The 25,982-nt window shown below is 41.3% G+C and overlaps 1 protein-coding gene across 1 annotated transcript in view; it reads left to right on the forward strand.

The window, feature by feature from the left end:
* SCAMP1 (secretory carrier membrane protein 1) overlaps positions 1 to 25,982 on the forward strand; it is a 69,303-nt gene that overhangs the window by 31,182 nt on the left and 12,139 nt on the right. The window contains exons 2-8 of the mRNA XM_089658359.1: positions 2,041 to 2,118; positions 5,270 to 5,371; positions 5,477 to 5,588; positions 6,145 to 6,273; positions 9,834 to 9,993; positions 17,695 to 17,796; positions 22,022 to 22,139. Coding sequence (XP_089514485.1) covers positions 2,041 to 2,118; positions 5,270 to 5,371; positions 5,477 to 5,588; positions 6,145 to 6,273; positions 9,834 to 9,993; positions 17,695 to 17,796; positions 22,022 to 22,139 — 801 coding nt within the window. The remainder of the gene's footprint in view (positions 1 to 2,040; positions 2,119 to 5,269; positions 5,372 to 5,476; positions 5,589 to 6,144; positions 6,274 to 9,833; positions 9,994 to 17,694; positions 17,797 to 22,021; positions 22,140 to 25,982) is intronic.

The raw sequence follows: 25,982 nt of genomic DNA on the forward strand, positions 1-25,982 counted from the left end.
CCACCGATGCCATTGATGGGGCACTATTCCCCCCACCGATGCCATTGATGGGGCACTATTCCCCCCACCGATGCCAATGATGGGGCACTATTCCCCCCACCGATGCCAATGATGGGGCACTATTCCCCCCACCGATGCCAATGATGGGGCACTATTCCCCCCACCGATGCCAATGATGGGGCACTATTCCCCCCACCGATGCCAATGATGGGGCACTATTCCCCCCACCGATGCCAATGATGGGGCACTATTCCCCCCCCACCGATGCCAATGATGGGGCACTATTCCCCCCCCACCGATGCCAATGATGGGGCACTATTCCCCCCCCACCGATGCCAATGATGGGGCACTATTCCCCCCCCACCGATGCCAATGATGGGGCACTATTCCCCCCCCACCGATGCCAATGATGGGGCACTATTCCCCCCCCACCGATGCCAATGATGGGGCACTATTCCCCCCACCGATGCCAATGATGGGGCACTATTCCCCCCACCGATGCCAATGATGGGGCACTATTCCCCCCACTGATGCCAATGATGGGGCACTATTCCCCCCACCGATGCCAATGATGGGGCACTATTCCCCCCACCGATGCCAATGATGGGGCACTATTCCCCCCACCGATGCCAATGATGGGGTATTACTCCTCCTAGTGACCACCAACCCCAAGGCAATGTTTATTCTCACTGATGCTGGGTCTGGGACATTTTATACCTCCACTGGCCACAATCCCCCCCCCCCCCTTAAAGTCTGAAGGACAGTAAATTGGATCCTTTTTTAAAATAATTGTAGACCCCTGCTGTAGAAGAAAGATGTGTATACTAACCTATCCCCTGCATGTCCCAGTCTGGTCCTCCAGCTTCAAGGTTGAGGATGGACAGTCAACAATGGATGCCCCATAGTAAGTCTATGGGAGACGTAACTGCATGACTACATAAAGTAAAAGTGTCAAATAATACCTATTTAAATTTGTCACTTTTTGATGATACAATAAAACTATAACCGGTTTTCATATTTATTGGTCCTGCCTTGCAGGATCTGACTTTCTGATCTTTTGTGGATATAGGTGTAGATCCTGAGTCTCTGGTGTGGCGGCCTCAGTTATCAACATGTATTTGAACTGTATTATTCACAACCACCAATCAGATTGTACCTTTCTTTCATTTGGAATCTGATAACAGGTTCCTATCTGGCAAATGCTAACAAAATGTGTCCCTTGTCCTCTCTGATGTGATTTTTGGGGGTACACAATGCCAGATTTCTTCATCTGATGGAAGCAGACTCCAAAACTGATCTGTGAGTACCTAATACTCCCATTGTAGTAAAGGTTTCCAATTTCAGATCACCCCCATTTTGAGTCTGTGTTATCATAGCATATGGACAATGAGCAAGGCCTTTTCCAATTCCAATTTTTTTTTTTTTTTAAGAGCACATACTATAGGCCATGCACAACATTTTGCGGAATAAATGATCATTGTGAAGGTCTGTGACTGTGTTTAGAAAATGGAAAAGTGGCAGGGTTTCTGTTTAATGTATTCGCTTTGCTGCCAAGACAGATAATAAGGTCAATCCCCAGAATTTGTAAAACTGTCTTTTGACTTCACTCATGTTAGCAGTTTAAGAACCAATTTTATCAAGCTAGTTTGCTATGGGTTACTTTAGGCATGTTTTTTTAGTGACCTTTTTCTGTGACTGTCCCGCCCAACTCAGGCTTGCTCACAAAATTCCATGTAGAAAAAAACTGATAAAGATGTGGGATCTATTGCTGGCTATGGAGGGGCCATTTAATCTAATCCCCGAGAAGCCACAGCATTTGGACCCTTTCTATACTCTAGCTGTATACTGTATGGAGTTTCAGCACTTTTGTGGCTGAGTGGCCTCAATCTCCCTGGGAGCAGGTTAGAGTGACTAATATTCTTAATTAATAGTTTTAATCATTTAAAATAGCTTCAGGTAGCAGCTGACCGACACACGTGCTAGAGGTATATGATAGTAGGTTTCACAGTCATGTACTAAGTAATGTCCCTTCTCCTACAGGATCCTTCAGTTACACAGGTGACCAGAAATGTACCCCCCGGGTTAGAAGAGTATAATCCATTTTCGGATTCCAAAACCGTAAGTCTGCTCCTTATGTTCTCTCAAGATAAAAGAGCACCTGCAGTATTTGCAGCATGCTGAATGAATTTAGCAAATATAATCTTTTCCTTGTTTTTCTGTGGACTTCACATGATGTTAAGCCCCACCTTTATATTGTGAAAGAGACACTGTCACATTGATTTACGGTAGTATTGAGCCCCCAGCATTTTCTATTGAACACATTAAGTACAATAAAACAAAATTCCCCAGTAAACTCTTGTTTATATTCTTACCCCAGCTCTTGCAGTTGTAAATGCTGTTTGCGCCTGCTCTTAGTGCTGCTTCCCTGAACTTCTGGAAGAGTTAACAGTGGACAGCAGTGCAATCTCCATGCACTCTGTTACTTGGAGAAGGAAAAGAACTGAAGGTGGGAGAAGCAGGGGAATGCCTTGCCATCCCAGGCTATATACAGTATCTCACAGAAGTGGGTACACCCCTCACATTTTTGTAAATATTTTATTATATCTTTTCATGTGACAACGCTGAAGAAATGACACTGCTACAATGTAAAGTAGTGAGTGTACAGCCTGTATAACAGTATCAATTTGCTGTATCTTCAAAATAACTCAACACACAGCCATTAATGCCTAAACCGCTGGAAACAAAAGTGGGTCCAATTTGGAAATTTTTACTTAGGGGTGTACTCAAAGTGTCAATATTTTGTGTGGCCACCATTATTTTCCAGCACTGCCTTAACCCTCTTGGGCATGGAGTTCACCAGAGCTTCACAGGTTGCCACTGGAGTCCTCTTCCACTCCTCCATGACGACATTACGGAGCTGGTGGATGTTAGAGACCTTGCTCTCCACCTTCCGTTTGAGGATGCCCCACAGATGCTCAATAGGGTTTAGGTCTGGAGACATGCTTGGCCAGTCCATCACTTTTACCCTCAGCTTGTTTAGCAAGGCAATGGTCATCTTGGAGGTGTGTTTGTGGTCGTTATCATGTTAGAATACTGCCCTGCGACCCAGTCTTCGAAGGGAGGGGATCATGCTCTGCTTCAGGATGTCACAGTACATGTTGGCATTCATGGTTCCCTCAGTGAACTGTAGCTCCCCAGTGCTGGCAGCACTCATGCAGCCCCAGACCATGACACTCCCAGCACCATGCTTGACTGTAGGCAAGACACACTTGTCTTTGTACTCCTCACCTGGTTGCCACCACACACGTTTGACACCATCTTAACCAAATCAGTTTATCTTGGTCTCATCAGACCACAGGACATGGTTCCAGCAATCCATGTCCTTAGTCTGCTTGTCTTCAGCAAACTGTTTGCGGCCTTTCTTCTGCATCATCTTTAGCAGAGGCTTCCTTCTGGGACGACAGACATGCAGACCAATTTGATGCAGTGTGCAGCGTATGATCTGAGCACTGACAGGCTGACCCCCCCACCCTTTCAACCTCTGCAGCACTCATATGTCTATTTCCCAAAGACAAACTGGATATGACACTGAGCACGTGCACTCAACTTCTTTGGTCGACCATGGCGAGGCCTGTTCTGAGTGGAACCTGTCCTGTTAAACTGCTGTATGGTCTTGGCCACCGTGCTGCAGCTCAGTTTCAGGGTCTTGGCAATCTTCTTATAGCCTAGGCCTTCTTTATGTAGAGCAACGATTCCTTTTTTCAGATCCTCAGAGAGTTCTTTGCCATGAGGTGCCATGTTGAACTTCCAGTGACCAGTATGAGAGAGTGAGAGCAATAACACTAAATTTAACACACCTGCTCCCCACTCACACCTGAAACCTTATAACACTAACAAGTCACATGACATCGGGGAGGGAAAATGGCTAATTGGGCCCGATGTGGACATTGTCACTTAGGGGTGGACTCACTTTTGTTGCCAGTGGTTTAGACAGTAATGGCTGTGTGTTGAGTTATTTTGAGGGGACAGCAAATTTACGCTGCTATACAAGCTGTACACTCACTACTTGTCACATGAAAAGTTATAATAAAATATTTACAAAAATGTGAGGGGTGTATTGTGAGATAATGTATATCTGTGTTTCCATTCATGCACACAATATTGGGAGACAAAATTCTGTTCTCTGCATTCAAGGGTGGTTCCATAGGGTGCTATAATAGAAAGGAACCACTCTAAACCAGGATACCTGGGGTGCAGCTGTTATGGCAAAAGCTAAGGTGGGCAAGGGTTAAAAGATGTAGACGCTGCATACTCAGTAAGTGATTAAATCAGCTGATGAAACTGCTTAAGAGCTGAGGGTTTAATGTCACTGTAAGTGTACAAATTGGTGATACTACTGAAGTGCAGGCACCAAAATACATTTCAAATGTTACAAATACTGGTTCTTCTATGGCTTCTCCTCCAGTTCAGAACCGGCCAGCCTTCTCCATTAGTCAGCGCTGTCTGCTGAACAATCTGTTGCTAAACACTATTAGATCCAATCTCCTGGTACATATACATAAAAAATCCAGCTATAGGAGTTGAGATCTTCTGTCCATTGCCAGAGACTATTTAATCCAATTTTCCAATACATTTAACTAGAGAATCCCTTTATAGGAGCTGAGCCCATCCTCCCCAATCTATTTTCAGGTACTGAAGGCATCCAATCTCCTGATACGATACATTTAAGTAGATAATGCATTTGTTGGAGATTGGGACCTCTATTTAATTTGTGTAGCCCATGAGCTGTGCTGGGAACTTACTGTAGGTGCAGAGATATTGGTGCTAAAAGTTCTCCTGCGTTTTAAAGGGTAATTGCATGTTTGCACCATAAAGATTATACCCTCCTGCCCTTGATATCTGCATTCTTTCAGATATAGTGAAAGGACCTGCAGATATCTGTCGCCTGAACCAGAACCAGGTCCCACTTGAGAAAATTGCCAGTTTTTGTTACTGCTCATGTATTGATCCCCTCCATAGATTTTAGCAGCGAGACCGTTTTTCTGTAGGTATGGAGGTATACAACATCTCCACTGTATTGTATGGCGTAGGGTTGGGTGCATGTGTAGTGCAGTTGAAATATTGGAATTATGACAAGGCTGCCCATCCTTAATGTAGGTTTCACAGATTCAGAGGAAGGGGTTACATCTTATTTTGAGTCTTTTATTTGCACAGGAGGTTGCATTTAACTTTGAATATTACATTTGAGTGTTTATTTTTTCTTTTAAAGCCTCCACCAGAAAAAGTAAAAATGCCAGCGGCTGCCCCAAGTACACAGCCAGCTATAATGAAGCCTACAGAAGAGCCTCCAGCATATACTCAAATTGCAAAAGTTAGTATACCTTTTTCTTTGCAGTTGGACCAACTTTCCAAAATAAATCTGTCAAAACCTGAAAATTTAAGATATGTGCGTAACCCTGTATTTAATTATCCTTAGGAACATGCTCTGGCGCAAGCTGAACTCCTGAAGCGACAGGAGGAGTTGGAGAGGAAAGCAGCAGAACTGGATCGCAGGGAACGAGAGATCCAGAGCCTAAACCAACCTGGTGGTGAGTGAGTCTGTGTCATCTTTGCATTGATTTCCATAGAAGCCACTCTCACATCATTTGTATTATTACTAAGAAATAATGTGGCCTTTATAGGTTGGCTTTTATGTTTAAGCCCAGCTCCATTTAATTTTTTTTTAACCACGTGAAGCCCAGTGCTGTTTTAAAGTTGTACTGGGAACAGGCACTGTTTAAACATACTCCTGCTGCTATACCAGCCAGGAGTGTGTAAATTTGTAAAGCCATCTGTCGCTTTCACATTGAAGCAATATGAGCAGCTGGGAGCTACTCAATCACTTCCACAACAGCCGTAATGTGCAGCAAATGATTTTTAAAATATTTAAAGAAAAAAATGAACAAAAATTTAAAAAATGGCCCTGGGACTCAAGTGGTTAAGCAATGCCCTGAAAAAAAAAAAAAAAAAAAAAAGCTCTCACTAAAGTTTTCACCCTATCTCTGGACTACAAAATGTTCCTAAAATGTAAGTTCTTCTTTATCTGTATATTTAGTAGCTGGTTATTTTTTTGTCTATAATAAAATGACCATTTTCATCTTTTAGGGAGAAAGAATAATTGGCCGCCACTTCCTGCAACCTTCCCAGTCGGTCCATGTTTTTACCAAGATTTCTCAGTGGATATTCCTGTGGAATTTCAGAAGACTGTGAAGATTATGTACTACCTATGGATGTGTAAGTGTGGCAGGAAGACGTGGTCTGTAATGTCCATTATGTCCAATAATTTATGGTTTTCCCCTAGTACAATCCACTTGGGAGGGGTGGGTGTATTGTAGCCAGCAGTATGGGAATTTGTGGAGTATTGGGAAAGAATAGCAGAGCACTGAATGGAGCTGTAAACTTTTTACTGTTTCCTGAATTCCTGTATATAGAGGCATATGGGCTTTGGCACTTTTTACTCAAGTGGAAAGAAATCTATGCCCTCCGTTCTGCACCTTACTGTCAGCTTTTTATACATTGCAAAATAAGCTGGAGGCCAGAATTTCTTAATTGTAGGTTCAACTCATGATGGCAAAATGCTTAAAGATAAAATAATTTTCCTATGTGTTAAGGCCCATAATTATGGAAGTATAACAAGACAGGTGATGGTGAAAAGGAACCAACATGTCATTCACTATTGCACTGTGAGCACAACAGATTCTTCAAAAACGCTTCATATTGTGCATACATCCCAAATGTAGTATATGCAGAGGGTATGGCAGTGAGCAGTGGACGCATGATAGGAGTTGTGGAAGGTATGAGGCCAGGAAGAATATGCAGAAAAGTGTGAAAGGTATGACATCTTCTAGTTTTTGCAGGAGAGATATGTGGAGTAGTATCACAGTAGGCAGTGTGTGGAGGAAGGTATGACATTGGACAATTCAAGGAGCGGTACCAGAGAACATGGAGTAATTTCACACATGCACACACTTTTGTGATGTACATATAACTGTTATATTGCATAGCCAAGTGCTGGTCCTGAACCTTTTAACAGCATCATATGTCTCTTGCTCGCTCACTGGACAGTGTAAGTTTTATCGAGACCACTGTGGTTCTCCTTGTGTTCCCTACTTGAAGCTGACTTAACACCTACTCCTTCATTTCTCTCAGTATAACGTTAAATTTCCATTAGAATGCATAACAATTAAGCATATCTAAACTCCAAAACAAAAATGCAACATATTGCAGCGTACCAGCTCTTAGACATGGTGTCTGGACTAGTTGTCTTTTTTTCAGGCTTCTTTTCCCTCTATTTTCACCTGGTAATCCTGCAAATAACTTACTCTCTGCCCCTGGGCAGTTTCATTCATAGCACAGCCCTGGCCAAAAGTTTTGAGAATGACACAAATATTAATTTTCACAGTCTGCTGCTTCAGTGCTTTAGATCTTTTTGTCAGACGTTACTATGGCATACTGAAGTATAATTGCAAGCATTTCATAAGTGTCAAAGGCCTTTATTGACAATTACATTAGGTTTACGCAAAGAGTCAATATTTGCAGTGTTGACCCTTCTTTTTAGGACCTCTGCAATTTGCCCTGGCATGCTTTCAATCAACTTTTGGGCCACATCCAGCCCAGTTTTGCATAATCAATGCTTGAAGTTTGTCCGAATTTGTGAAATATTTTTTGTTCACTCGCCTCTTGAGGATTGATCAGTTCTCAATAGGATTATGGTCTGGGGAGTTTCCTGGCCATAGACCCAAAAGTACAATGTTTTGTTACCTAAGCCACTTAGTTATCACTTTTGACTGATAGCAAAGTGCTCCATCATACTGGAAAATACATTGTTCATCACCAAACTGTTCTTAGATGGTTCGGAGAAGTTGCTCTTGGAGGATGTTTTTGTACCATTCTTTATTCGTGGCTGTGTTCTTAGGCAAAATAGTGAGGCAGCCCACCTTTTCTTCTCCGGACAAGGTTTTTTCCAGATGCCTCAAAAAATCGAAAGCGGATTCATCAGAGAAAATTACTTTACCTCAGTAGTCCAATCCTTGTACCTTTTGCAAAATATCAGTCTGCCCCTGATGTTTCTCCTGGAGAGAAGTGGCTTCTTTGCTGCCCTCCTTGACACCAAGGATCCACACCATGCCGCGATCCCACAGCTGAATCAACATTGGAAGACAGTCCTGGCGCTTGATGGACTTTCTTGGGCTCCCTGAAGCCTTCTTCACAACAATTGGATCTCTCTCCTTGAAGTTCTTGATGATCGGATAAATTGTTGAGTTAGGTGCAGTCTTAGTAGCAGCAATATCCTTACCTGTGAATCCCTTTTTGTGCAAAGCAATGATGACTGCACATGTTTCTTTGCAGGTAACCATGGTCAACAGAGGAAGAACAATGATTTCAAGCACTACTCTCCTTTTAAAGCTTCGTCTGTTTTTCCGACTCAATCAGACAGAGTGATTCCCAGCCTTGTCCTCCTCAAGTCTGACACCTGTGTTAACGAGAGAATCACTGACATGATATCAGCTGGTCCTTTTGTGGCAAGGCTCAAATGCAGTAGAAATGTTTTTGTGAGATTAAGTTCATTTTCATGGCAAAAAGGGACTTAGCAATAAGTTGCAATTTATCAGATCACTTTTCATAACATTCTGGAGTATGTGCAAATTGCCATCATAAAAACTGAGGCAGCAGACTTTGTGAAAATTAATGTTTGTCATTCTCAAAACTTTTGGCCAGGGCTGTATATATGGAAAAGGCCATGCTTGTACTGGCTGGACTTCAGACATATTTGCCTTTTATTCTTCTCCATTACAAGGTATATTGAATAGCTTACACCAACCTTTCTCACCTGGGGTGCTGCGGCACAGTGGGGTGCCCCTCGAGGTTGTCATGGGTGAAAGCCATGGAAGGGGTAGTCGGAGTCCTGAGCTCTCCACCTCCCATTAGAGGGCAGTATCTGGCAGTGCAGGTAGAGTATTGCAGGTTTTAAGCATTTGTATGTCCCTGGCTGTTGCCACTAAGCTAAAGGGGGAGCAGTTGGGGGTGGGAAAAACGTGTTCGTTCCCTGACACGCAGTAATGTGAACCAGGCTTCAGAGTGGGGTGGCTCGAGACTGAAAATACTTTTCAAGGACGCCCTGACTGGAAAAAGGTTGGGAAACACTGGCTTACATAATAGAGATATAGACACTCAATTTCTTGCCATTTCAACACATATTTTCTTAATTTGCTGAAAATATTATTAGCCTAAAAAGTGAAAATGAATTCAGCTACCACATCTAAGGAGACTAGTAAGCTTTACATTGTTGTTTTTGGGTTTAGATACTCTTTATGCCTGATTGGCTCACAATGCATAATATTACCCCTCTTAGTTCTGGCAACTGTGGAAAAAGACTATAAATAGTGATTTTGAAAATTTTACCAACAGAATTTTAAAGTACATTTTACAATATTTTCATTAGAAATATAAACTGTTGGAAAGGGTGTTTTTAATATGTATCTGGAGTTCTCTGTCCTGTGGTCCCCTCTAGCATAATTCCATAACAACATTTTTATATGCATGCTGAGACAACGACAAAGCTCAGGATGTTTCAGATATATCACTGTAAATGAATCACTACAATCCTTGCTTAAAGGCTGACGTTGGTATTTGGGGTTTTTAAATTAAGGCCTAATACCCGGCTTTAGTATTTTGGGTTTATATATTACAATTGCTTTGTTTAGTGTTGTAATGCTTCTCACATGCTGGTCTGACTCCCAGCACAGTCAGTTTGATTTTTCTCTCTCATTTTTTTTTTTTTTTTTTTTTTACAGTTCATACAGTCACTCTTTTTGTAAATATTTTCGGTTGCCTGGCCTGGTTCTGCGTTGATACAAGCCGAGGGGTTGACTTTGGGTTGGCGATCCTGTGGTTTTTGCTTTTCACTCCTTGCTCATTTGTTTGCTGGTACAGACCACTTTATGGAGCATTCAGGTACAGTAAACATTTTAAGATATTGTGAGGCAAATTTCTTAGCACTTGTTTTTTAAAGCCATTAATTTTCTGAAGGTCTTTGTAAATGTTCAAAGTTACTGGCAGGTTGAATATATTGTTATATTATTGCGTCTTCAGTGGTGAAATAAACCCTCTAGAGTACTCTGTTCTGCTCAACTGCTGCAAAAACTACAGTACAGTGGCAGATGGTGGTGTTCTCCCTGATGTTTTTCTGCAAAATGTTGAATAAAAAGAGCTCAGCTGCTGCAGACACACACTTTATGGGAGAGAACTGCCTGCAGTTTTTTCTTCTTCAATCAAACCCCAAGTAAAACTTTGCTCACTCACCCCATCCTGCCTTATGCACTTTCCTATTGGCCAGTGAAGGCCCATCAAAAGCAAGTGGGGGGCCAGCCTGATTGACAATAGAGATGGGGGAGTTTTGCTTGATAGAACAGCTAGAATTTTGACATAACAATGAGGACTGCAGTCATCTTGGGGAACTTTACATAAAACCTCAATTTACCTTTACCAAAACAAAAGCTATTTCTTTTAAACTGGCTTTATAACCTTAAAATAGAACAGTTAACAATTTCACAGGCCTCTAAGTGTCAGGCACATTTTGATAACAGAATGAGGGCTTGTGTGTAGCACTACCACCTCCTCTGCATGTCTTACCTGAACACCTCCTATTATGCAAAAAGAACTTTGCAGTGGGGTTTTTTTGTGCTGCCAATAAACATGGTGAAAGGGAATGTTTCTTACAGGTACTTATATAGCACTGTCAATTTACGCAGCTGTGTACATATATATTGTACATTCACATAAGTCCCTAACCCTCAAGGAGCGTATGATCTATGGTCCCTAACTCACATACTAGGGGCAATTTAGACCGGACCCATTTAACCTGAGTGTGGGAGGAAACCCATGCAGGTATAGGGAGAACATGAAATCTCCATGCAGGCAGTGCAGTGGTTGGAATTCGAACCAGTGATCCTAGTGCTGCCAGGCATAAGTGCTAACCATTTAGCCACTGTGCTGCCCCTAATGTTCAAATTTGTTGGAACAGTTTGGCCCCAAGCTGCTTAAAGTCAGCTAATTGTGAGAGAAAATTGGAAGCTGCCACTGCTTACCTTTTACAGAAAATGTTGGTTGCTTGGCCATTATTCTGATTTCTTGTGTACAATACTTGGAGTCAAGTATTCAGAACAAGCATGTAGATCAGAAAAGTCAGGTGGAGGTGTTTTTTCTGCATACTTTTTTTGAGTCAATGACTCAGGAAACCAAAGCAAAATGGTTGGAATGACAGCCAGGCAGGTAGCACTTTCAGAAGCAGAGGTCAGCAATGGCAAACTCTATGTTTATCTTATGACAGGTACTCTTTTAACCCCTTCACTGCCAGGCCCTGTGCTCCACTTTTAAACTCGTGTGGCTAGACCATTTATGCTGTTTTTTATTTTTCCCTTACAGCTTTCAGAGTTTGTTAAACTCCCTTAGCCATCGATTTTCTGAAAGCACGTGACCTGCAGAATAAATGTACTACTGATTTTTTAATCCCTGCACTAGTTGCGTAAATGTTCATCAAATCACAATTTTTTCGCTAAAAAATATGCTAAAATCATTATCGGATAAATACATGGCAAACCTTACAGAATTTCTGCTAAATTCCTACTAAATATATAAGCTAAAACGATGTGATAATAAATAACAAATATTTGTAAATTTTAAATTGCACCTTTTTATGAAATTGTGAAAACTGAAGGTGCACGAGTGCACGAGACTGTAAATTAAAAACAATTTACGCAAAAATTCCTAGAGGTAATCATTTTTCACTTACAGCTTTAGAGTTTGTAAAAGACCACCCAAACCATATATTTTCTGAAAGCTCACGACCTCTAAAATAAAAAAAAAAAAGGGTGCTAGGATTTTCTAGGCCCAGCAATCGTTGCGCAAATATTTATCAATTCGCTATTTTCACTAAAAATACACTAACACCATTATTGGTGGACACAAACACAACATAACTTACAAAATTCTTGCCAAATTTCTACTAAGGCCTCATACACATGGGAGTACTAAAGTGTATGCCCTTGGAGGGTTGTTTACCCACATGGGGATGCCCATGTGTTCCATGCATGCCCATGTGTTCCATGCATCCCCATGCAGGCAGTCCCATGCATGTTGATTTGGATGCAGCAGCTGCACGGGAGACCCCTGAAGCCTCTTTTGTAAAACAGAGAAAGGGACTGGAGCTGCACAGTACACTACAAAGGAGCTTCAGCTGTGCAGTCCATGACTGAATAGGAATCTGTATAGAGACATTTTAGGTTAATAGCTCTGATCAGTGGATTGTCATCTGCTGATCAGAGCTATTTTGTTGAGAAGTGTCTGACGAACAGTTATGTTATTGTTCATGGTCACTGAAGTGACCATGAGCTTATAGCAGAAGGAGCAATGTCAGGTCTGTACAGCTGACAGACCTGGCTAGCTGGAAGCAGTGTTGGCAATGAAAGGGTTAAAGGTGCCCATCTAGAGGTGGTTAGAAAATGCATCTAATCTGCATTGTTTTACCTCTGATAAGTCAGCATCCGAGTTTCCTACAGCATTCATTCCTATCCTGCTGCATATGATTCAAGAAGAATAGTCGCTGGACTAAGATGGCTGCATGTCTGACCACTGTGTACCAGCTATAGCAAGTTAAATATTTGCTCTTCCTATGAAAAGGAGGAGGCGGCAAGAGGGTTTGTTTTAAAATTGAGTAGCTGACATGCAAAATGGTTAAGGTAAAAAACAAAGAGCCTTTTCAACAGTACTCTAAGCCCATATGGAAACTGCCTACTTGAAGGCTCGTTTTCCCATTTTGATAGTTTCCATAAATGGGGTGTTTTAATGATATCCTTACAACTTGAAGCTTCTCAATACTGTACATATTGTCTGGCGGATGAGACAATGTACCTTCTGGTAAACGAAAACACATTTTACACATGGTGACTTGGATAAAGTAAAGAATGTATAAAGGAATAGTCTACAAAATTGTCAATGGGATCAGTTCAGGGTGTGACGGATCTGGGCTATTGATTTGCCACAATAAATCCTGATTCATATCATGTTTGTCTGATTGTGCTTTATTTTTAATAGTAGCATCAAATTGTAGAATTGTAAGATAACACAGCATTACAGTTAAAGCTTCAGTCTTGCACAGTTGTCAAATAGAGCCCACCTCCTTTTTAGGCTGGAGGATTTCCAGTATCATCTAGTCCTTTCTTCCTCAGGATGACACTCTTAAGCCGCCCTTTCATTCATTGTTTTTCATTTTTCAATCATGGAGACTCCTCATCACATGTGGGTGCTCCCAAGGACAGTTTGCCTAGGAACACCCACTCCTCTAAACTGATATCCACCCATTGAGGCGTTTTTAAATATCTTGTCCCAAGAGTCACCCCACTGTTTGCATCAGGGCTGAGAGCTCTAGAGAGGAATACTAAGGCAAGGTGTATGTGATGTTTTCAGGAATCTCTGTACGGCACCCTGCTGGCCCCTCCCACCAGCCATGATTTGCTTGCATTAGATAAAAAAGCACAGACATCTAGTGATTACATTATTGGGATTCAAATAAGGTATATGATGAGAACCAGGGAAGGCAAAAGTTTACATTTCAGCTTAAAGTGGAAATCCGGTCAAAAGCTAACTAAATTAAAACCTGCTCCCACCCCCATTCTAAGCTCTGTACTGACTACCCTGTAAAGGAATGATCCATATACTTACCTATTGTAAGCGTGCACTGGTCCTGTCATGTGATATGCCTAGCAGCCATCTTCAGGGGAGAGGAGAGAGCAGTGACTACAGCTGCAGAGCACAGTAACACCACTTATACATTTACTATGAGACATCCGTTGTCTGCTGTTCCTCTCCTCCCTTGAAACCAGCGCTGAGAGCTGATTACGTGATTGTGCTAGAGTGCCCTTAGATAGGTAAATAGAAGTATGTTTACTTTTACAAGGTTGATAGTATAGGGGTGAGAGTGGGAGCAGATTTAGGTTTTGACTGGATTTACACTTTAAGGGCCAGTTCACACCATGCCCGTACATGAGATGCACAGGAATGCGCTGTGCATTCCTATGCAGTTCTGTGTGGTGCCATTTCAGCCCATTAATTTAGAATGTGCTAAAATCACACCGCACTGGAAGTAGTGCATTTTAAAACACACTGTACAAAAATACCATGTGATCCAGTGAGGACAGTTGTGGGGAAACACGCTGTGTTTGTGACCTGCATTTGAAGTGTCTTTAACTTTGTAGTAAAACCCGCTGCAGATTGCAAAAGAAGCGCATTTTACATGTGGTCTGAATCACAAAGGAACGCACTGTGTGTTCCTGAGCGGGCATGGTGTGAACCAGCCCTAACAGCAATATGAACAACTGTGAGGCTTTGTTTGTTACTGTCCCACCCAAGAGGTTTTAGGCAGTTTTGTCAGCAATAAAGTCAAGCAGTTAACAGTACAGCAGCTGTCAGCTCTGTCTTTGTAGCCCAAGAGTCTGCCTCAGACAATGTGGTTAAAACTAAATACAGTGGGGAAAATAATTATTTGATCCCCCGCAGATTTTGTATGTTTGCCCACTTACAAAGAAATTAAGGGTCTATATCATTTAAAATACATCTATGATAAAAATTAGAGACAGATTATCTTGCAAAAATTCTGAAAAAACATATACAAATGTTATAAATTGAGTTGCAATTCAGAGAGTAAAAGAATTATTTGATCCCCAAGCAAAACACGACACAAAGCACAGAGGTAAGATGTTTTTTGTAGTTGGTTCCCAGTGTAGTTGGTTGCACACATCTCAGGAGGGATTTTGGTCCACTCTTCTTTACAGATCCTCTCTGAATCCTTAAAGTTTCTTGCCTGTCACTTGACAGCTTGAAGTTTCAGCTCCCTCCATAAATTTTCTTTGGGATTAAGGTCTGGAGACTGGCTAAGCTGCTCCAAGACCTTAATAAGCCACTCCTTTGTTGCCATAGCGGTATGTTTTGGGTCATTGTCATGGTGGGAGGCCCATCTTCGGTGTTTTGGCTGAAGGAAGAAGGTTCTCGTCCAAGATTTTCCAATACATGGCTCCATCCATTGGTCCTGCAATGTGGCAAAGCCGGCCTGTACCTTTAAGCAGAGAAACATCCTCAAAGCATAATGTTTCAACTTTTGTGCTTGACTGTAGGAATGGTGTTCTTAGGGTCATAGTCAGCATTTTTCTTCCTCCAAACACGGTTAGTCGAGTTAATGCCACAGAGCTCAATTTTGGTCTCATCTGACCACAGCACTTTCTCACAAAATGATTCTCTGAATCATTTAGATGTTAATTGGCAAACTTTAGACGGCCTAAACATGTGCCTTCTTGAGGATGGGGACCTTGCAGGCACTGCAGGATTTCAATCCATCGTGGCATATTGTTTTACCAATGGCTTGTTTGGTGACTGTGGTCCCAACTGCCTTGAGATCATTTACAAGCTCCTCCTGTGTAGTTCATGGCTGATCCCTCACTTTTCTCATGATCATCCATGCCCCATGAGGCGAAATCTTGCATGGAGCTCCAAACCGAGAGCAATAGATGGTTCTTTTGTATTTTTTCCATTTGCGAATAACCGCTTCAACAGCTGTCTCCTCACCAAGCTTCTTGGTGATGGTCTTGTAGCCCGTTCAAGCATTGTGCAGGTCTGTAATCTTGTCCCTGATGTACTTTGACAGCTCTTTGGTCTTGCCCATGGTGGTGCCCAAGAAAGCGATTTTGTAGACCGATATCATTTATACAGGCAACAAGTTGTCTTTAGGAGCACCTTCTTAATTTGACAGGACTAATCTGTGTACCAGTCTGTGGGAGCCAGAATTATTGTTGGTAGAGAATCAAATACTTATTTTACTCACTGAACTTCACTTCAAATTATAACATTTGTATTATGTATTTTTTCTGGATTTTTGCATGATATTCTGTCTTCATTTAAAATATACCTATGTTAAATATTATAGACCCTTCATTTCTTTGTAAGTGGGCAAATTTACAAAATCTACAGGGGATCAAATAATTATTTTCCCCACTGTATAAATCATTCATTGGTAAGCCTGCACAGTGGCAAAGCAGTAAAATCAGACTGTGGATCTTATTATTTAACCTCAGAATATATCACTGGAAGACCTTTATTAAAATTGGTTAAAAATTTGGAAAAAATTGCTTATAGAAGCCTACAGAGAGACCATTTTATTAGAGGAGGTAGTCTCACAACCAATGTCGGTGCTTTGTGTACATTTTTCCATTTGTTTAGTAATCGCCACACATGGGGTAGAAAGGTACTGTACATCCTATGGAAACTGAACCGCTCCCTACTACCGGGCTTTACCTGAACTTTGGGCTGATTTACTGGTATTGACACCTGCAGGTGAATTTCATCACTGAAGTACTTTTTATTAATATGAATGGTTCTCTGAGGAAGCATTGTATTTCATTGGTAATACTGCAAGTGAGAGTCCAGCCATAACCTTTCTAGTCTATTTAGGACAGGTTAGCACAACTTTCACATGTTTTTATTTTTCTTGTTCAGCAACAAATGGATTCCTTCATCCACACAAAAGAGGTGGATAAAGGAATCCTCCAGGCTGAGACATTGTATTCTGACAGTGGGAACTCTAAGCTGTCAGAATACACTGATCAGTGGCTGCAGCCACTGAGCGAGAAAATTTTCCAGCATCCCTATTATAGTGTATAATTGATTTGGGAAGCAGGTGCATCACTTCATGCACTGGATCACTTCATATAATTATGGACAGCTTAAATTGATACTAAACCCTTGTGTTTTTGTTTTAAATCACAAACATGTTATACTTACCTGCTCTGTGCAGTGAGTTGGCACAGAGCAGCCCCGAGCCTCCTCCTCTCGTCTGACCCGCTGGACATTGTCTCCTCCCACCTGAGCAGTGCCCTAGTAGCAAGCGGGGGGCACTGGTACGTGCTTGTCTCTGATTCCTGCTCTCTGTGTCCATAAGACACAGCAGAACGGGATTCGACCCGGCTCCCTCCTCACAGGCTGTGATTGACAGCAGCGGGAGCCAATGAGGAGGAAAAGACTCAAAGTCAAATCTCCTGTGCTCATCGCTGGACCGAGATCGGGCTCAGGTGAATATTAGGTGGGCTGGGGTGGGCCGCTGCACACTAAACGTTTTTTACCTTCATGCATACAATGCATGCAGGTAAGAAAACATGAGCGTTTAGAACCGCTCTAAGTTGAAACTTATTTTGGTGAGCCCTGTCACCAAGGGGATTTATTTTGAGGAGACTTCAGGACAGGAAATGAAGAAAAGTTCTAACTCCAGATGATTTCCCCTATTACAAAAGCTATTTGTGTTGAAGGGTGCATTTTTTTTTATTTTTTTTTGAGGGGAGGGGTTATTGGCCCATTTACAAATTGCTTTTTAAAGCCAATTGTGTTGAAGGGTGCAGGCGGGCTGGAAAAAAAGCAGACCCCCTGTTTTTAATGGTAGGCCCACTTTAATTACATGTCACTATTGAATTCTCTATAAATGTTAAACAACGAGTTATCTTTATTTGCAATTTGTGGCTTTAAGTCCAAGTGTTCCTTTATAGATGTGTGTTAAATTCCCCCCCCCCCACCCCCATCTGAATATATTCTAATATCCCATTCTTTGTTTCTCTGCAGGAGTGACAGTTCTTTCAGGTTCTTTGTTTTCTTCTTTGTGTATATCTGTCAGTTTGCTGTGCATGTCCTTCAAGCTGCTGGATTTAAAGGCTGGGGTAACTGGTAAGTCATTTGATTGGGCATGGTTCCTGGGTCTGGAAAATTAGAATACCGAGAGATGGAATGCTTCTAATTATCTCCTGAGACTTGCATCTAAATCAGCACATGATTCTGTAGCCATATCAAAAGAAATTAAATGTAATGCTATGTGAAATTTCCATGTGTTCATTTACCACAAGTGAACTTAGTAGAAACCTGCCAAGCGAGAAACATGGATGCTGCCATTGCCACACTCTTCTTTTACATCTAGCTGCAGTGTTTTCTTGCTGAGCTCTTGTTTCAGTATGTTGAAGTGATTCAGACTTTTGGACAGTGACAGAATGCATGGAATCTGGTGTGCCATCATGACAGCCAGGCAACTTGCATTTCAAAATGGTGATCAGCCAAGGCAGCACTTCTATGTCTCTCAAGACAGGTCTACTTTAACTTTCGTTATATCATTCCCCTTTTCTTATGGACACAGTGACTGCAGGAGTAAGAAGTGAATGCCCAGAGCTGATACTCTATTAAAATATCAGTAATAGATGATTGTGTTGTCTTCAGTTTCTATAAAAATGAGAAGGTTTTGCCCCTCTGACTTCACTCACAAGCTATACAGGGTGCTGCCCAATATCTAGAAGTCTTGAGGCTTGCAAACTATCTTGATACTGGCCTGTATAACATACAGCCACCCTACCCCCTCGTTCTGAGGTCTTTGTGCATGTGAATTTCTGTAGAAGGTGCAGGTAACGTATGGAAGTAAAATATTTTATGGATGATTATGAAGGTGAATTTTGAGATAAAAGTCCAAATTTAAATTTGTTCTCACATCCGGAATGCTTACAGCTGTTTTGCTACCAAACATGACATTGCATTGCACTGGGGTGGATTTCTGAAGAAGCAGTTGGAAATGTAACGTGCATATGCTTTATTGCAAGTCTGTTGAAAATACAAAATGTGAAGTTTTACTAATCAAATTGTTACATATTAGTTAATGTGTAAAAGTTACTCTTATAGGAATTTTACACTTTACCTGGAGGCTTTTGAGTTTGAGTATTAATGAGGAAGCCCTTTCATAGTTTCACTGGCAGTAGAGGAATGTGTATCTAAACCCAGAAACAAAAATGTAATGTACAGCAGCTTACCAGTGCTTAGATGAGATGGCTGCTTTTAGTTTTCTTTTTTTTCAGGCTTTTCTTTTTTTTTGTATTTCAATGATTTTTATTAACTTTTGTAAACAATTTAACAAGAAAGATTAGTGCAAAAGACACGCCCAAGCAGGGGGCTATCAATGGTACATGAAAAACAAAGAAATCAGTATTGTAACTCCAACAATGCAAGAGGCGCACCCACGTAGGGGCTATCAACAGCACATAAAATACAGAAATGGTGATATAATACCAACACAAATTTCCAGCCAAAGGCAAATATCTGTCGCCTCGCGTAATCAAACAAAAAAGAATAAAGAAGGAAGAAGAAAACAAGACCAGAAGCATGGATCCGGGAACGCATTTACCATATAGTATCATAAACCCAGACTAGCCAGGGGGAGTGTGGGAAAAGCATATGTTAACCATGGCTCCCATATTTTCAAGAATTTTCATTGGGTGTCATTATGGATACTTGACATCTGTTCGTTGATCATCAGAGTGGTCATACAGTCTCGCACCCCCTGAAGAGGGACAGACGGGCTCTTCCATGCCTGGGCAATTGTTCTAGTGGCCGACAGAAACAGATAAGAAGCCAACTTCTGCTGATGAGCCAACAGGTCTGGTATGGGACAATGAAGCAAAGCATACCGAGCCTCTCGGGGTATGGAGAGATGGAACAAGGTGTAAAGAAGGCCAAAGACACAAGACCAAAAATGAAGCAGTCTCGGACATGACCACCATATATGCAACACATCTCCACAATGGCTGCAACTCTGAAAGCAGTGATCACTGTAGGCAGGGTTCGCCTGGGCTATACGAGCCGAGTCCCAATACCAGCGAAACAGTACTTTGTATGCAGCCTCCAGCATGGCTGTATTAAATGAACATTTATCTTCAAATGACCAGGCCTTATTCCAGAACTCCAGATTAACGATCGTCCCCAAGTCACACTCCCACTGAAGCTTTCTTCTTTTATCCTTTATTTTACATGGTAATCCGCCCAGTAACACACTTCCCATCTAAGAGTGTTTCAGTTGTGGATGGAGGAGCAACACAGACACCTTTTGGATAGCAGCATTTTCAGTCTGGGGAGAGAATAGTATTAGATGTACTAGCAGATTTAGATGGACTTGAGTAACAAATTAAAGCTGAACTCCAGATAACACTTTTTAAGCAGTTAGAGCAAACCGTTTTTTTCTTTTTAGGATAAAGATTTTACATAAATAAAAGCTGATCATTTGGAGAACCCTGTCAGTGTTAAATGATATCCACCCCCTAACTGCCAATTCTATTGGACAGCTTTGTCTGTTAAAGGAATTTAAGAATGAACAGACTTGCCGGCCAGATGAAAATGACCTAAAAAAGTCTAAAAAGAAAAACTAGTGTAGCCATCGCATCTAGGAAATGGTAAGGTCTAATATTATAATTCTAGTTTTTGGGTTTAGATGCCCTTTAACATCAGATACAGCATGGAATTTGCTTTGTTTAACACCTTCATTTTTCTTTCCCTTCAGATTCTGTGAGCGGTTCTGTACCTTCTTACTCTGTTCACTAAGTGATACAGAACCTATGTACCTGTCAGAGTGCAGGAGATTTACTGTTAACACTGCTCATGGCGTTCTTAATCATAGTATGAGCTAAATCCTAACTCCAGGAATTTTAAGAAAATCTATCCCTGCAGTGGTGCCTCTCCAGGCTGCTAGGGTTAAATGTTTATTATGTCTAGAGTTGCAGAGGTCCAGCATGGTCCTTTAAGCACTGGAGTGGTCCCCCGCAGCTCTCACTTCACTCCAGCCTCCACAACATACTATGCAGGGTCAACAGACAAAAGATTCAGGCAGAAGAGGAAAGCACCCGAGCCAGCCAGAGTATGACTGTAAGGTAAGTACTACAGCCTGTATTTTAACCCCTTGACACAAGAAGTGGCCCCACTGCACAAGCGGATTTTTAAAAATTCCTGGAGTTGGGGTTTAAAGTGGAGCTATGCACACCTCCACTCCAGCAATGCTATGTTTGTGCTCTCCCTCACATGCATCAACATCCATCTTGCTGGCAAATGTAAAGTGGAAAGGATCGTCGCTACTCCTGACTAGCCCAGGTGACTATAAACGATAAAGGGCGGCCTCAACCTAGATATCTCTACTAAACCACACAGTAAGCTCCGGTGGACAGGGCAAAATGCGCCAGAGTGTGTGGGGTTTAGTGGAGACATGTAGGGTAAAGCCGCTGTTTATTGTTTATCCTCCTGGGATGGTTCGTTGTAGTGGTGATCCTTTCCTCTTTACATTTACTAGCCCCCCTGGTTTGGTATTGGGACAAGCCTGCACCCCATGTTCTGGGACACTGGGATATGCATTCACCTCCACTTTGAGTGGCATCAAAAGCAATCAAACTTGGTGGCCTCTTCTGGGTTTTGGATCTTCAGTCATCTTAATTGGCTAGGCAGAGTAGGTGTAGGTGTGCATGAGCGTGGCAGTTAATTCATCCCGGCACAGTGTGCAATAAAAAGTTTGCAAATAGGAATGTGAAAATCCTTTGTGACAGAAGAGGCATAGTCACTGGAGCAAGTTTCCCTTTCCTCTTGTTCCACTGACAACTGTAAAATGTTAGATTCCCTATCACTATCTTTCCCAGTGAAAAAGGTCACTTGAACAATTAGAGAAGGTAAATCTCACCATTGGAGACACAGACAACTATAAAAGGGGTTTTAACTGTTTATTTTTCTATACAAATTTGAATATTTTAGGTGGAGTATGTTAATATTAAAATTTTATGGCACTCTTAGAGGAATTTTCAGCTACAGCAGATAAACACGTTATTTATTCATAATACTGCTGGTAATTAGATGAACAGAATTCAGTTGTCATTTTTGTCAGGTTTAAATATAGTAAAAGAATTTAATTGGTCTTTCAAATAGAAATAAAACTGTGAGTATGATCATTTTTATTGGTGTAATTTCCCTAAAATTTCTGCAAATGTTATTAAAAATTCTAACATAAACCAGCTTTTTATTATAGTGGTCGTTTTCAAACATGATGTAGTATCCACAAAGTATTGGTCTGGAATGATGGTACTTATTGCTGAACCATTTCTTTCAGTGGCTGGATTTCTGCACTAACTGCACTGAACATGAATATACCAGTGGGGATAATGATGATTATAATTGCTGCCCTATTCACAGCTTCTGCAGTAATATCGCTAGCAATGTTTAAAAAGGTAAGGATGTAAAATGTAATATAATATATAGATGACTTTATTCTTTATGCTTGGGAACAGCATGTTCCCAAGCATAAAGAGTTCTCTAATTTTAGAGAATTCTTGTATACAGTATATGATATCCCTGCAGTGAGCTGTCGCTTGTTATGTTGCATACCCGTGTGCAGACACTTCTCATCACATTTCCACATGTGTCAAATGATGTAGTAATGCCCATAGAATCAAATTCTTTACTTTGCATGTAATAAGAGGTTGCAGTAAGCACAACTTTTTCTTTTCTTGCTCGCCGTTTTTGTATAGGCAAATATTGATAAAACTGTGATTATCTTAAAAAATGTCAGCGGGGTTACATTTATATTCCGGGCTTTCGTCAGATGGTGTTCTGTGTCCTGGAAATTACCAGCCAGGTGTTAGAGGAGAAGGCTGTGCATAGCTGGGTGAATAGACGGTCATGATATTGTGTGACTGCAGGGTTGGTGCACCATTACCGGTCTTTGTCATATGTTTTGTGGAAATGGGATTTAATTTAGTTAAATGGTTCTCAATCGGTGATTAATATGTAAATATGTACATCTTTTTCACATAGATTTTTAGTTCCCCTTGAAACTCTTGATTTCTGGCTAAGTTGGTACTTTAGGCCAATGCCTCAACATAATCAATTCTTAATTCCCAGTACTTTTTGAGTTCCATTAGGCCTGTACTGGCTTTTGAAATTTCCCATGTGCCACTAACAGTATGTTCACATTTTGCTAGATGATATGTAGAAACAATGTAATAATGAATCAAGTTGAAACTGCCCTGTTTTACAAAATCAAAGGTGTGTGTGTGTGTTGATAAATGGGTTATAATATAGGATGAATAGTTTTTGGATTCATAGTGATTGTTACACATTGGTATGCATTACGGCCCATTCAGAAAGTTTCATGAAATCTGACTACTGCAGAGAACTAAAGCTGGCCATACACAATCAGATTTCTTTTGTTGAGCACCACAATTTACTCGATTGTGCAGTGCTGGCTATTGTATTCTGACAGCCAGCACCTGTGCTGTTTGAATACCTTAAATAGTGCCTACATCTGATTGAATGCAGGCATTGCCTTGCTTCTTTGCTTTTGCTTCTTTTACAAGAGTCAGTTTTTTGATTATGGTGCTGACAGGGCCATCCACAGAACAAATTTAAATTCCAGGAACTGGATGAAATTCAATCAGTGTATGGCCAGCTTAAGTATGTTCATTGATTTTGAAAAATGTAGGGTATAAAGAGTGCATTCGGTGAAAAGGGAAAGAGAGACAGCAGGGAAGAGGTGAAGATGGAGTGGGGAAGAAGGAAAAGACAGAGTGGGATCAGAATATAGACCAGGGGATAGGGGCGTCTGCTCATGGGACCACTGAGAAATAGGAAGAATAGGGCTGAAAATTATTCAGGGGCACAGCCTATGGGGTGTCTTGGAAATATTGATTCATTTGAACAATATGAATATCAGGTTAACATAAAGCTTACTTCCTTGGACTCTGTCACCTAGAAAATAAATTAATTATCATGTGTCTTGTTGCCCATTTTTCTTGTCGGTTGCTGGCTTGTCCCTTGTTTGTCTGTCTGGAATGTTAACATCTCTACCTGGTTGAAAAGGGGGGATTCAGATGCTATCTGAGATAATAAATCCTGCCCTTGATGGAGTGATGGAGTATACAGTTAGGTACATATATATTTGGACACAGACACAATTTTAGTTTTTGTCAGGTATTTACCAAAACATATTCATGCTATATACCATCTCTCTGATGGATTTGCTTTGTTTTTGAAGCCTTACAATGGCCTGTTTCACTTGCATGGACAGCTCCTTTGAACACATGATGTAGATTCACAGCAATAGATTCCAAATGCAAATACCACACTTAGAATCAACTCCAGACCTTTTACCTGCTTAACTGATGAAGAAATAACGGACTAGCCCACACCTGGCCATGAAACCGCTTTTGATTCAATTGTCCAATTACTTTTGGTCCCTTGAAAAAGGGGGGATGGCTACTCTTAAGAGCTGTAATTCCTAAACCCTTCCTCCAATTTCGATGTACATACCCTCAAATTAAACCCAAGAGTGTGTACCTTCAGCCCATATCTATTATATAACTATAGCTCGAATATGTTTTAGTAAATACCTGAAAAAATCTAAAATTGTGCCTGTGCCCAAATATATATGGACCTAACTGTATATAACTCAGTCCCCTTATCTGACCCTTTTTTATCTGACCGTTTTCACCCAGATCACTCCTGCATGAACTTGCTCTGAGTATGGTTGGACTGTTCCTATACCACTGCCAGCAGGTGGATCTGTAGTTTCTTTCAGACACAACTAACCACAATGCTTTCCCCTTAGATAACACATCATGCACTAGACGTCCTTTGTCATGTTGTATACCTATAGATACAAATCATAAGTTGCAAAGTGTATTGTGTTAAACACACAAAATTGACCCCAAACCATTATAGTTTCATAAGAAAATCTGATTGTTTCTGTTCTGTCTGGTATAAAGTAGTGTAGAGACTGTCTGCATGAACACCTGAGTGACCTGAACCTTCCTGTTTAGGACAGAAGCAATACCTGCAGGCTTCCTGAAATGGTTTGATTGACCTGTACATGTAATCATTCTCGGATGTTTGTGGGCAGTATTGGCATTCTAAGTGGCCCATCTGCATTACTACATGATTGCTACAAATGCCGTCAAAAGTTCTTTCACACATTCATATGTACATATGTTGTTTATCACATGTACATTTCATGTATAGGCTTAACAGTTGTTCCAAACTAACAGTACAGTCTATAGTGCTTTTTTTTAATCGTACATCACAGGACACAGGGTACTTCATTTTCATGTCTACTTGGTCTATGCTGCCACCTTCAGGTGAATGGACACTCTTATTAAAAAAAAAAAAAAAAAAAAAAAAAAGGCATAACCCTGGCTTCTTAACTAAGCCCTAGTTTTTAACTAGACTTAAGTTGGTTAGTATGCAGGACTGAAGCAGCACTCCATTGTAGCAGTGTTCAAAGAGGGTGGATCAGGTGTAGCAATGTCATTATGCATGTCTGTGCAGGCACAGTTTTTTGCTCCTCTGGGCATGAAAACACATGCAGTGGGCAGGTACAGCACTACACAGCCCCAGCACAATTTTGCAATGGGCAGGTACAGCACTACACAGCCCCAGCACAATTCCAGCAATATTTTGCCACAGCCTTTGCACAAGCCACATCACTCTCTGCTGACCCTTTGCAAGCTATGTATGCACAAGCCAATATGTAGGCAGATAGGTATGTGTGTAGGAGGGCTTCCAAGTCCATCTGTCAGGGAATATCCTCTGCACAGTTCATCCTGTAATAGCTCCTCTAAGAGTCAGATTAGCTCTAATTCCTTGCCCCAGAATTTCAACTGTTTCAGGGGCCACCTTCAGAAACCAGAAACGGCCCATTGCATGTGTTTTTATGCCCAGAGGAGCAAATTCTCTATATCTTTTTATGTCAAGGGAGGAATTTTCAACAAACATTTCTGGTTGGTGTGATTGGCTCTGTGGGGTCCTGACTAGGAAGGAATGCCTGTGACGCACGTGCGGGTACTCTCCTTCCCCTCTGCCCCTTTTTCAGGGGGAAGAGGTATTGGAGGAATAGTCTTAGGATAAGAAGGAAGAAGGTGTTGAGAATTGGGAATCCTCTGTAGAAGAGCCTCATCTTATTTTGGGCAGAACTTCACATTTTTTTCAGTGGTTGCCAAACCCATGGGAATGCCAAAAAGTACTCAGATGCAACTTTTTAAATTGCTCTTCACCAAATTACATGGTACTTCAGTACC

The sequence above is a fragment of the Staurois parvus genome, unplaced genomic scaffold (assembly GCF_062004578.1).
Source record: "Staurois parvus isolate SC_StPar_1 unplaced genomic scaffold, SC_StPar_1.0 ptg001065l, whole genome shotgun sequence".
Lineage (NCBI taxonomy): Eukaryota > Metazoa > Chordata > Amphibia > Anura > Ranidae > Staurois > Staurois parvus.